General features: G+C 43.3%; 1 protein-coding gene across 1 annotated transcript in view; it reads left to right on the top strand.

Moving 5' to 3' along the window:
• LOC119177985 (ATP-dependent translocase ABCB1) overlaps positions 1 to 13,488 on the top strand; it is a 147,324-nt gene that overhangs the window by 17,364 nt on the left and 116,472 nt on the right. The window contains exons 3-6 of the mRNA XM_075866304.1: positions 862 to 922; positions 1,897 to 2,060; positions 2,281 to 2,325; positions 3,998 to 4,225. Of these exons, the coding sequence (XP_075722419.1) occupies positions 862 to 922; positions 1,897 to 2,060; positions 2,281 to 2,325; positions 3,998 to 4,225 (498 nt within the window). The remainder of the gene's footprint in view (positions 1 to 861; positions 923 to 1,896; positions 2,061 to 2,280; positions 2,326 to 3,997; positions 4,226 to 13,488) is intronic.

Raw genomic sequence — 13,488 nt, 5'->3', positions numbered from 1 at the left:
GGTATGCGAAGTTGAAGGCATATTCACAGCTCAAGGCAAGCAAAGATAAGAGAAAGATTCTTGATTTCGCTGTGAGTCACAATTATTCAATGTACAGTTGAATTAACCTATATAGGTTTCCTCGAAAATGTGCTGTCTAAAGGCACACTTTAAAAGCATCACTTTTTTAGCTTCCGAGCATTTTGTTTGCATTGTTGTTATGCATTATACTTGTTACAGTGACTACGTGACATCTCAAGATTACTACCTTGTGCTGGGGTGCAGTAATTGAGCGTTTTTTTTGTCTGACCGGTCATTCCGCCTTTACGCCACGAGCTTAACAGGCAGCCTTTCTTTCTAAAAGCTCTCGTTATTATTCATGAGCTCAGCTACCACTCCTTTGCCCTTATGCACGAAGAGTTAAGAGCTTAACAGGCAGCCTTTCTTTCTAAAAGCTCTCGTTATTATTCATGAGCTCAGCTACCACTCCTTTCCCCTGATGCACGAAGAGTTAAGTGCCTTGAGACAGCATGTGGTTTCCATAAAAGGACCTTTCCAATCGTTAAGAGAAAGAATGGGCATCTAGAGCATGCAACATAAAATACTTGTTTTGTCTTTACACGACAGAAAAGCCTAGAGTTTTATCACTATTGGGCGGGTAGACGTTCCCCTAATACGGCGTTTTTACTGACCTACATTGACGCTTATCATGGCTGACGAGTATAAACTGATTTAGTATCAGGAATGAATAATATGCTCAAAATACAGAAGCACAGAACGGTGAAAGGTATTTTTGCCGATGAAATAAATTGGTTCAATTTGAAAGAAATAGCACTGGTTTGTCACAAAGCTTATCTGAAAGCACTTCTTTGCACATTCCAGGAAGAAAAAGGCCACCAGAAAATTTGAAGAGGAAGCCGAGCCCGCTTCATTTTTGCAGCTGGTGACAAGTTTTGCATGTCTAACAATGCGTTTTTTGTATAAAGGCTTCATGAGTCTTACTACCCCAACTATAAGCTTACTTTTAACTCTTAACAGATACGCAAGTCTGCGTACTTTTTTATGCGTGTCCATATATTGGCTAGTCAACAGCATATAGTATAACGTTGACGCGGGGCGAGCAGGTGCCTTTCTTGCTAAAGGTATTATGCTAAACTTTGCATTGATACTTATACAATACATTACACCTGTAAAGTACCATACATCAAAGACAACAGGAACGCATGTTCACACCCGCTATTTCCCCTCTCGTCTTGGAGCTTGGGTGTTATATTGTAACGCGGAAAGATTTATGAAAGAGTACCTACTAGCATGTCTTCCCGGTTCTTTTCTGTATATTTAACGGCGTTATATTGATACAGACGATAGTTCGCCTACCTTTTAGCAAATGTGAAAAATATTAATGAAGGCACGCCACCTCTCTGACGCAGTTCGTTGGTCAGTGCTAGAAACGCAATGTTCAAATAATTGTTTTTAGCCACATATTTTAACTGTTCTGTTGGTATCGACTATTAACGGTTTAAAGACATAAGTTTGAGCACGTGTTTTCAATATTCAGGAGCATACACACAACAACCTGCAAACACGCAATGTGAGAACGTCGAGGACGTTTTGCTAAAGTGTGAATGTTATTGCTCAAGTTGTCTTGCAAATGCAAATTATAAGTTTTGTAAACGTGCATCTAGAGTTCCAGGTTCGTCACGAGGCGTCGTCTACAGCTGATTGCAATGAAATAGGTAGAGAAATGAAGGACTTTCATGACATTTTCTTATACACCTAGTCAGTATCTTATTCCTATATCTGTTGTTGAGTACCCAATGCTTCGGCCACAGCACCACAACGCTGTCTATATAAAAATACACGAACCTAAGCACGTACAAGTTTGTGAGCTTGCTCAACGAATGTTTTGTCGCGCAGTTCAAGTACTCCTCGTTCAAAGACCGCAGCTTCACGGCCATCGGCTGCGTGGTCGCCATAGTGACCGGCTTCTCCATGCCGACCCTAATTGTGCTCATGGGCCACCTACTGCGCAAGTTCGTCATTTTCCAGTCGGTCGCCAGCGAACTCTGCGGGAACCAAAGGTGAGCATTGCCTGTAGCTGCAAATATATTTGGCCGACAGAGCAGCACTTTGTTTATGCAGTTTTTTAAAATAAAAAAAGTAAATGCTTCATTTTAGGAAAGTTTGTCGAGAAGCACCCTTTTCTTGCGCCAAGTTTGTTGCCAACTAATTTATCTACCATCGGATATAGTTATTTTGTTTTCCTAATTCGCACTTCTCTAATCTCTCTTTCGCTTGCAGCTCCGCTGTAATACCATACATTTACGTTGAACATGCGAATGAAACGTAAGTACACGATAATATCACAACTGTCTTAATTGTGCAACTAGCAAGCTGTAGTACCATTTAAAAAGAACTTGTTCATGCTACTTACTTATACGACCACCGTTCACGTGAGCGTTTGGAATTCCTGCCCTAGTAGTGCTACTTTGCAGCGGAACATTAACAGGGGCTGTCGTAAAAATGGCCGTCACTATAAGAGCTTTTATACAGTCTGAATGTCATGTTCGTGCTTAAATGAGCATAAGTGAATTCCTCGAAAGTTATTCGGGGATAGGTTTTTATAGCAACACGCGAAATGATTGCTGTCTTGATAGCGAGGTCCTCTGTTTGAATCGGGTGTTGGGTTTTGCTTTTACTTACTGGCACGTCATAGAAATTTCGCTTTCTCGCTGGTTTAAGGCCAATCATGGTGTACTTTTGTTTTACCAGACATACGTGTTTGCGCTGAGCGCGATTGACTGCTCGTCACCTATGAGCCTGGCGATGCGCGGTAGCCTCATCGGCAAATTCGACGCAGTACAGGAGGTGCACCCGTAAGGATTGTGTTGCCTATGCCCAGTTACATGGACCAATGAGAGACGCCAGAAAGATTGGCTTCATTACTACAGACTGCGTCTTGCTCACATCCCAGCGCAGTCGTCTTGGCACTTCATGAACAATCGCTCATCGTGTGACACATATAAAATATAGCATATGTCGTGCGAACCATAAAAAAAAACCGGCACTCGTTGAATTGAGAATTATTCCGAGTAGATAATCAGCTGCAACCACTTGTCCAATTCTGCAGTTCACTGACGGGGGCCTCCACTGCTTCCAGTGAAGCTGTCACATTTTGGTCCCTCATTCTTTTGATGATCTCTCGGTGTCTGTTTTCACGTTCGATTACACCGTGCTTTGTAGGCAACTTTCCCTAATGTCTACACTTCCTAGGTACGCAAAGTTTGCAGCCAGTGTGCTTTAATTGGGCTGCCCGATTCATAATAAGTGCTATACTGCTTTTGGATGGATATGGATGGATATGTGGGGTTTAACGCCCCAAAACCACCATATGAATATGAGAGACGCCGTAGTGGAGGGCTCCGGAAATTTCGACCACCAGGGGTTCTTTAACGTGCACCCAAATCTGAGCACACGGACCTACAACATTTCCGCCTCCATCGGAAAGCAGCCACCGCCGCCGGTCCCACGACCTGCGGGTCAGCAGCGAGTACCTTAGCCACTACACCACCGTGGCAGGGCGCTATACTGCTTTTAAAAAAGCAATTACAGCGCAGTGATGGATGCGACTAGCAGTGTAGCAACAGCATTTATTATACATCTATGTGATGTGGTAAATGTTTTTTTTTCCTCTTCGCAAGTATGCAGCACTACACTGGTGAAATACTTCTGAAAGTACCACGATCTCACTACTAATGCAGTGCTAGCTACGACTGATTCATGTTTTTTGTGGAAAGCATAGGCAACAGCAGGGACATATATAAGAATTTTGCAAGGCGCTAAAGCCAGTCTGAAAGGTTATTTTCTGAAATAAGCAACAAAATGACAAATTTTACAACCGGGTGTGAGAACCACTATTTCAATACCGGTATTTTTTAGTTTTATGCACAAGTGCTTCAGTTGCGCATTTACTTTGAAAATTCATCGATTAACATCGACGCGCATCGTTCCGTGCCAGGCTGACGATCGGGCGCTTCCAGAGCGAGGCGATGGAGATCGCGGGCCGCATGGCACTCGTGGGCTTGGCGATGCTCCTCAGCAACGTCGTCATCATCGGCAGCCTTGGCATATCGGCCACCAAGCAGTCGTCTCGCATACGCTACTACTTCATGCGCGCCATGCTCCACCAGGAAATCGGCTGGTACGACACCCACATCAGCGGAGACGTCGCAGGCCGCATCACCTCGTGAGTGTCCACCTGCCAAGAACATTTCTTCCCTTTTGCTGACCAATCTGCGATTTGTCATTGATGGTGTTAGTGTAAATAAAGAACTACTAATAAAATTAGGAAACGCCTCGTCACTATGTCCACGGCGTCCAATATTAACGTCGCATGTGCGCTCAACGCTGTGCGCTTCTATTTGAACCACTGCGCTACGTTTAGAGGGACCCTCCCCAGGCGACATAACGAATTTTAGTTACACACTGCAAGTTGTTCCACGACCAATAAGGAGCAAGATGTGACAAGACTCCATAGCATAGTCGTATACGTAGAGGAACGACGTCCTCGCTGGATTTCGTGCCGACCAGTTGTGCCCCCGCAATCTCCGACGACAGCGCAGCTCTGGCCGACTGGCTCGTCCTACGCCATCTCCTGACGTCGACAAGAGCTCTCGCTGAGTGGGGCCCCATTCTCGGAGTTCTGCGACCATGTCCATCTTTCCTATCTTCTCCTTACTTCCGGATGTTGCTGTCCCTGAGCTTCGCTCTCTCCTTTCTCCTCTCTCTATCTCTATACCTTTAATTCTTCTGTCCTCTTTTATTCGCTCCTTACCCCCATCCCTCGTGAGCAACTGTTGAGGTGACTGCCCCGCCACGGTGGTCTAGTGGCTAAGGTACTCGGCTGCTCACCCGCATGTCGCGGGATCAAACCTCGGCTGTGGTGGCTGCGTTTCCGATGGAGGCGGAAATGTTGTAGGCCCGTGTGCTCAGATTTGGGTGCACGTTAAAGAGCCCCAGGTGGTCGAAATTTCCGGAGCCCTCCACTACAGCGTCTCTCATAATCAAATGGTGGTTTTGGGACGTTAAACCCCTTATACCAATCAATCAATCGATCAATAAATCAATCATCAATGCTGTTAACGTGTCCTACCCCTGAGACACAGTTACGGAGCTCACTTTGATCTTCTTTTCATTTAAGAATCATTTAAACAGCACTACCGCCCCGTCGCAGTGGTCTAGTGGCTAAGGTACTCGGCTGCTAACCCGCAGGTCGCGGGATCAAATCCCAACTGCGGCGGCTGCATTTCCGGTGGAGGCGGATACGTTGTAGGCCCGTGTGCTCAGATTTTGGTGCACGTTAAAGAACCCCACGTGGTCAAAATTTTCTGAACCCTCCACTATGGCGTCTCTCATAATCATATGGTGGTTTTGGGACGTTAAACTCCACATATCAATTGAACAGCACTACCGTCTACTTATCGCCATTACATTGTGTACTATCTGCGTCAAATGAAACCCGAACAGCGGCAAGCCTGCGTGATGATATGGTGCTGCACACTTATGTGCAGAGGTGCCGAACATGATGCGCGCGCCGGTCCGTGATGATAAGTGGACGGCACGCACTAAACTATCGCGAAGGCTTGCCGCTGTTCGGGTTTCATTTGACGACGATAGTACGTGCCCTCTCATTCTCTGAAAGCACGCCCGCAAGAAAGGGCAAGCAGCATTCATTTGGCGATAGGACACATGTCAGCGGTGCGTAGCGTTGCGAATTTTCGCAGCAGGATCGCAATGCCCAGTGTATGCATTGCGCTCGTCCACTCAAAACTTGTCGGACCTGGTGAGGGGCCCTTTTTGAGGGGCGAAGCTTTTTATAGCGGCACACGTTCGTCCCTCGTAGCTGTTGTAGTGTGTAACAAGTATACCATTTTGACCTTCGAGGTGGTGCCGGTGAGAGATTTCTTCTGTGCGTTGTTGAAAAATAAAAGATAGTGCTCAATGTACATGCCAAAGGCTCTTAAGGCGGAACGAGAGACAGGAGCGTTCGACTTTTAGTGACGTGCACGCTGCGATCCCCATTAGCAGCCATTGGCATGTACATTGAGCGCTATCTGACAAAAATGGGTTGCTCCGTTATACTCGCTGGGTGTAACCTCTTTGGTTTTAGAAAAGTTTAGCGAGCGTTATGCCGTAGTGCCATGAACACATTGAACTAGTATATACAATGAACTCGAGGTGGTTAAAAATGGGAAGTAGGCCCCAAGCGCAAGCAGTAAGAAAGTGTGCGTGGGCCACCTCTCATTTAGTCCTTGGAATGTCCGCTGGATGGCGGTGCTTCTACATGGGGGAATATATGATGAAAATATGCGAGATGGTCGTACTTGGAGTGTTGAATAGATTGACGAATGGACACACAGACAGATGCATGGATGGACGCATGAACGGACGCAGGGGCGGATGCATGGACGAACGCGGACGCATGAACAGACACACGCACGGACGGGCGGATGGACGCATGAATGGTCACACAGACGGACGCATGGACGGACGGAAGCAAGAACGAATGGACGGACGAATGATCATCATTCACTTCGTGGATCTGCTGCCATTTTTTTACAGCTTGCACATTGACAAACGCTATAGTGCATACTTTAGGGTAAACACGATGTAACGTCCATCTGTTGGCATGCGCATGCATATCAGATAGTGTGGATGGGGGGATCACCACTACTGTAGCTCCGTTTGTAAAGCATCGAACACGTTATTCGAAGGTCTTTTGGTCCCTGCCAAGACTGAGTTAACTTTTCGTCCACTTTTCTTTCTTCACACTTACATTACATTTACTACAAGTAAAATCTCCTGTACTTTCCTTGCCATCGTTGTCAGTTCTCATTAGCATCATGCCTGATAAGAAAACTCATTCCACGGAAGTGGGCTTGTCAGCAACAGAGAAGGCAGCATGCTCAGTAATCCGCTTTGCTTTGCGATACAGGTTAGTAGGTACTTTCCTGCTCCATGTTATCGTAATGATAACTGTTTCCTGCTGCTGCTGCCTTGCCCACTGTGTCTAAAGCTTTTTTTTTGCTCGTGTTGCACCTATACCTCTTGATCTGTTGGTTTGCGGTGAAGTTGAGGCTAATCCTGGTCCTCTTACGGAAAAGGAAATGCTATCTGAGCTACTCGCTGGCCAAAAAACAATGAAAGCAGCTATTGACAAAGTACAGGCCAATCAGAAAGATATAGCAGAAAAATTTGGCACGCTAGCAGAACGAGTTGATGCCATTGAGCGTCACATGAATAAACTTTATTTATTGCCTAAAGAAGTGAAAGATATTGAAGATTCTATGACTGAAATGCAACAAAAACTAACATCCCTTGAAGACAAAGTTGATGATTTTGAAAATCGGAGCCTTAGAAATAACTTAATCATTTATGGCCTAAAAGAACCCCCCAAGGAAACACCTCAGACACTCCAGGATAGCGTCAATGAAATCCTCGAGAATAAACTAGGTGTAAGGGCAATTACTATTGAAAGATGCCACAGGCTTGGCCGCATAATTGAAAACAAAGACAGACCAGTTATTCTAAAGTTTATTGATTATCGTGAAAATATGTCTGTTTTGAAAGTTACACACAAGTTAAAGGGCTCGGTATTGTCCTTTTCTGAGGGTTTTTCATACAGGGTTCGTGAGGCACGCAGAAATCTGTGGAAAAGTTCGGAAAAAGTGAGAGAGAACGGTGCTAAAGTAAAGCTTCTCTACAACCGACTGAGTGTGGATGGGAACTTGTTTAGTTGGGATGAAGAAAAAAATGCACGTGTTAAGCTAAGGAAGAATGGAAAATGACGGAGCATGTGCAGTCTTCAGTCGCTGAATTAAACTGTAGAAGTATTATTAGCAAAACCACAGAATTAGAAGGAACCCTCCTGGCCTATAGTCCCCATATTGCTATCCTAACCGAAACATGGTTGCACGATAACATACTTCATAGTGAATTTGTTCCTCGGGGCTACCGCGTGTACCGTAATGACCATGGGAGTAGAGGCGGTGAGGTGGCGATCCTGTTTAGACAGTCATTGAAAATTACAAAAATGCGTGACATACATAGTGTAGAGGGCATATTTTGCAAAGCGCATTGCGGAAAGACCAGGTATGTTATTGGGTCTATTTATCGTCCACCCAATTCCTCCATGGATGTTCTGGATGAACTACACAATTACCTTGTCGCGCATGTGAAGTCTGAGGATCGAATAATTCTAGCTGGAGATTTTAATTTGCCGCATGTTAACTTGCCACCTTTCTCTTTGCAACAACCTAACTATAAAATTGGTGATAGAATGATCGATATAGCGTTTTCTTTTGACTTGATGCAAGTCGTTGATGAATTCACTCGAATACAGGCAAACTCTTGTTCAATTCTAGATCTCTTTTTCATTAGTGGCTCAATCTCTGCTCAAGCTAGCTGCTCTGTTCTCCCTGGAATATCTGATCATCAGGCTGTGATACTTACGCTTTCTGATGTTGTTTTAAAAAAAATTGCAAGAGGGTCTCGTTCCCAAACTTTTAACGTGCAGATGATACTTCAATATTGGCTTACTATCATTTAAATTTTGATTCTTTTCTGAGTTGCACTGCTGATATTCATTATTTGTGGAAATGTTTCAAGGACCTTATAAATGTGTGTATTGAAAGATTTGTTCCACGCATTGTAAAAAATTGAAAGGAAAGAACCCCAGGATTTCTCGGGAAACGTTGCAGTTGCGAAGACGGCTCAAACGTATAAAAACTCAGAGATGGTACTCTAAAGACGTAGGTATCCTCCAACAAAGAATTTATGAACTGGCTTCTCAACTAAAAGCAAATGTATTGTCTGACAAGGAGCGCTATTATGGCCAACAACTCCCGAGGCTCATGTCTTCGTCTCCCGAGAGGTTCTGGAGTTTAATTTCGCCCAATCCTGTGACTACTGATGTTTTTGAATTTGACGGTGTGGAAACTAGTGATTCCTCTGTTATTATTAATGCTTTCAATGATCATTTTTAGTCTGTTTTTACAAAGGATAATGGAGTCCTGGAAACATTTGATCTGGCAGGCCCACCCCTATCGGATATTGTCATAAGTGAAGAGGAAGTTTTTAATTTACTTTCAAAGCTTGATGTTAAAAAATCTTCAGTTCCTGATGGAGTACCGAATGAGTTCCTAAAACGCTATACACAAGGGGTTTCGAAGTACCTAACAATGCTTTTTTCTAAATCTCTGAAAGATGGTCAAGTTCCGGATGACTGGATAACTGCTAAAGTCAAGCCCCTACATAAGAGTGGAAATCCTCGTTCTGTTATTAACTATCGGCCGATATCATTAATTTCAACTTCCTGTAAGCTACTTGAGCATATAATACATACGCATATTTCAGAATTCCTAGATAAGCACAATATTTTGTCAGGTTCACAACACGGATTCAGGAAAGGATTTTCTACTTGTACTCAGCTGGTAACTATAGTTCATGATTTCGCACTATCTATAAACTCCGGAAAACAGGCAGATGCAATTTTTATAGATTTTTCTAAGGCTTTCGATACGGTCTCTCACAATAAATTACTCTTCAAATTGGATTTAATTCTTAAGAATACTCAGCTTCTAAATTGGATTTCCGGTTATCTTTCCAATCGAAAACAATACGTCTTTTTCAATGACCATTGTTCTCGTACAGTACCGGTTGACTCGGGTGTTCCCCGAGGCTCTGTGCTTGGACCCCTCCTCTTTTTATTGTTTATAAATGATATATCACATGATATACCTGTAAAAGTTAAGTTATATGCGGATGATTGCATCCTGTACTCGGAAATAGAAAACCATGCTGATCAAATTCATTTAAACGATGCATTTCAAAAGGTCATTCGTTGGTGCGACAAACGGCAGATGTCAGTTAATTTAAAAAAAACCGTTTTCATGAAAATTTCTCACAAACGTAACACTCTTCATTTTGCATATTCAGCCAATAATGTTTTTTTGCAGGAGGTACAACACTACAAGTACCATCGTCTTTGGATTTCGAATGACCTTAACTGGACGAGACATATTAACACTGTAACAAGCTCGTGCAATTACAAATTATTTTATCTTAGACGAGCTCTTAAGCACTCCCCTCCCGCCGTTCGCCTTGTTGCTTTTAACGCAATTGTTCAATCTACTTTAGATTATTCATCCATAATTTGGTACCCTTACACCAGAAAAAATATCAGCGAAATGGAAAAAATTCAAAAAAGAGCTGTTTGGTTTATTTATAACACTTTAGGCCGTACTTCAATAACCGGTTTCTTAGCAAAAGCTAACCTCCCAACATCTACACAAAGAAATAAAGTATTGAGATTGAAATTTTTCTTTAGGTTAGTTAAAGGTTATTTCAAGTTAGACTTATCACATATACTTCATTTGTCCACAAGATATACCACAAGGCAGATGCATGCCTTTACAATGACCCCATTTTCCACCCGTAATAAGACATTCAAGTATTCGTTCTTTCCTAGGACAATTACCGAATGGAATAACCTTAGTAACGAAGTTGTTTCCCAGTCATCCTTGAACCTTTTTGCTGCGCAGCTCTAGCAGCGAGTGTCTAATTTCTGTGACATGTCCTCCTGTTGTTTATTCGAATCACTGTAACCATTCTTCACTTGTGATCATCTTGAATGTAGCGCTCATTTCTCTGTATGTTCTTATGCCGGTTTATTAAAACCACGGTTCTTTTTTTTTTCGTTCTGAAAGTGTGTAAATGCCTTACCTGTTTTATATTTATTTGTTTGCCAATTTGTAAACTTATCAAATGTATATCCACCCTGCCCAAACCCTATGTTAGGTTTGCGGTATTCATAAATAAATAAATAAATAAATAAACAAACAAACAAACAAATAAATAAATAAATAAATAAATAAATGAATAAATAAATAAATAAATAAAACGAGCCCTTCAAAAGAGCCGTGACACCAAATTTCAAACTTGAGTTCTAGCGTTCATTCTGTAGTTTGATATGGTTGAGTTTCTTTAGTGAAGTACGAACGGTATCCGCTACGTAGAAGTTATTCTATTTTGAAGGCGAAGAGCGTCCAAAGGCTCGATGGCGCGTTTAGCACCATGCGACATCGATAGTAGTTTGACGTGCGCCTCGGGTGCGTGAGTGACGGCGAGCTAGAAACGATGACGTCAACAATTTGTGTGGTCATCAAAGAACCTGCTTGTTGTACCGTATGACAGTAACGGCTGCCTGCCTGACCACGGTTTCACTCGTTTTATTTTGCTTGGTTCGTGAAGGGCATTCGTGTGAACCCTACGTTTTTGTTGTGCCGATTCATGCAATTTCTCGTGGATTAGCGATCGAGAGTGTGATTACTCGATGCTACGGTCATCACGAACAAGTGAAACGCATGCCGTGTTCATGCGCATAATTGTCACATGTCTTACCAACCAACGTCACACAAGCGCGCGTTTCCAGCTGCCTCCTCGCCGCTGTTCGGTCTGGCGTTGGTGTCAGAATCCCTGTTCTGAAGAGGATGGAATGAAAACTGATATGCCACGTCTCGAATTACAACAGCGGTTCCATATTCCTCATGGTTTTCATCGTCGCCTGTGGACGCTGAAGATGGTGGCGTCAATAATTTGGGTGGGGAATTATATTCTAAGTCCATTGCGGGGAATTAGAGCTTCCAACAATTTCATTCCTCTGAGTTTCTCGGAATTAAAAAAAAACTTAGCCCATTCTCACTCCCTGAATGAACGGGCAGTTCAATTCGATTCCTGCAATTCCTCAACATATTAAAGGTATCTTAGTTCAGTCGAGGTAAGAATGAACGCCCCGTAAAGCTGATATCGTCAGATGAATTGAGAACTTCAAAAGTACGCACAACACGTTACCAAGGTCGAGGGGTAGAACCCTGGTAACACATTTTGTGCAGCCCAACCACCACTTATTAACATAGCGGCAGTTCTCCTGCTACTTATTGTATTTGCGTGGTTTGTACGTTTGAGCGAATGATGATGTTCTATTATTGTTTAAGCTCAAATGTGTTAATGCTAAAATTACGACATGACGTGTTTTAGTGCTGACAGAAGTAGTGTTCAAGAAGACTAAGCAGTTTCGACACGCGTATGGAGTAGTCGCGAGTACGCAGAAAACTACCCTCTAGGTCTGCTGGTATCAGTTGAAGCAGTGCACCGCTGGGGCACCCTTTGCGTCAAGTACGAAACACAAGGACACACTGCTCGCCAGCACTGACGCTTGTCAAATGCGCCTTGCAAGCATGGATTGGGTGAGGGCAACGTTCTGCGTTCACGCGCACGCAGGTGGCGAAGGTTATTTACGTGTGTCGGGTACTGAACTGTTCGTGAGATAAATATGAGGCTGTGCATGAAATATTCGCCCTTTCGTGTGGGGATATCAATAGAAACCAACGCGCAGGTTTAATTTCTTTCTCCAGTCACTATCTCTTGGGATAACGCGTTTGCTAGTACACTAACTTATGCATCGGTTTCTATGTTACAAACTGGCAGATCTTAGCAGTTTTCGCCACGCTTACACATTACTCTGGCTAACCAAAGGCGGACCTTGATAATGCGTTGTGGCTTAGTAAAGTTTCAAATGTGAAAAACAGCGCGTACGCAAATACGTGCTGTATTTCTTGAAAAAGGCGTTCTTCTATTCTCATTCCTATCCGAGCAAAAGGCACTTCATTCTATACTCGGATGATTCATATAAGCGTTGTCCCCATTCTATTGCCATTTCGTTCTGTAGTCTCAAAAGTGTATAATTTCGGAGTGACAACTGCGCAACACCCATGCCTACGCGTTTCCACCTACTAGACGAAATGTCGGCTGACACTCTTGTCACCATTTCGTGTAGTCACGTGATCAGATGGGGCGTACCATGGGTGGTGACTACTGGGCAGCTCTGAAAGTTGGCTTGCTGTGCACCCGTTTTGAATTGGGTTATATACTGGTCATGCTAATCAATATTACATATATCGAATCGTCCCCTTGTTGCATTATCAGTACCCAATCGTTACTACGGGATCAATAACTACGCGCTGCACTTCTTTCATTAGCACTTTTTTTAGCTAGAAATAAATTGCCTCCGTTTTACGACTCATTATGAAAGTTACCGAAAAGTTACAGTATTTTTGATGCGAAAGTTGACTCAGCTGCACTCCTTTGTAATAATGCACAGAAAGCAACTTACGGCAATACGCAGGGAAGATGTTTAGCTTTTATTTTCTCGTGTTTTTTAATTACGGGTAAGTGCTATATGGAGGGCACGTTGTACTCAAAGAAATAGGGTTGACGCAACGAGCGCCTTACTAACTTCAAATGCTGGTAACCGCTTTTGGCTAATGTTGACATTGTTTACAGCAGCACTGTAATGATCCAGGTTTGCCGTATGTTGCTTACGGGAAATTTTTACAGATAGTCCACAGGAGAAGGGGAGACTTAGCGAGATTTCCCCCAACTTGTGCGGCA

This window comes from Rhipicephalus microplus, chromosome 1 (assembly GCF_043290135.1).
Source record: "Rhipicephalus microplus isolate Deutch F79 chromosome 1, USDA_Rmic, whole genome shotgun sequence".
Lineage (NCBI taxonomy): Eukaryota > Metazoa > Arthropoda > Arachnida > Ixodida > Ixodidae > Rhipicephalus > Rhipicephalus microplus.
Note: the sequence above shows the minus strand (reverse complement) of the source record. Positions and strands in the feature narration are given on the sequence as shown.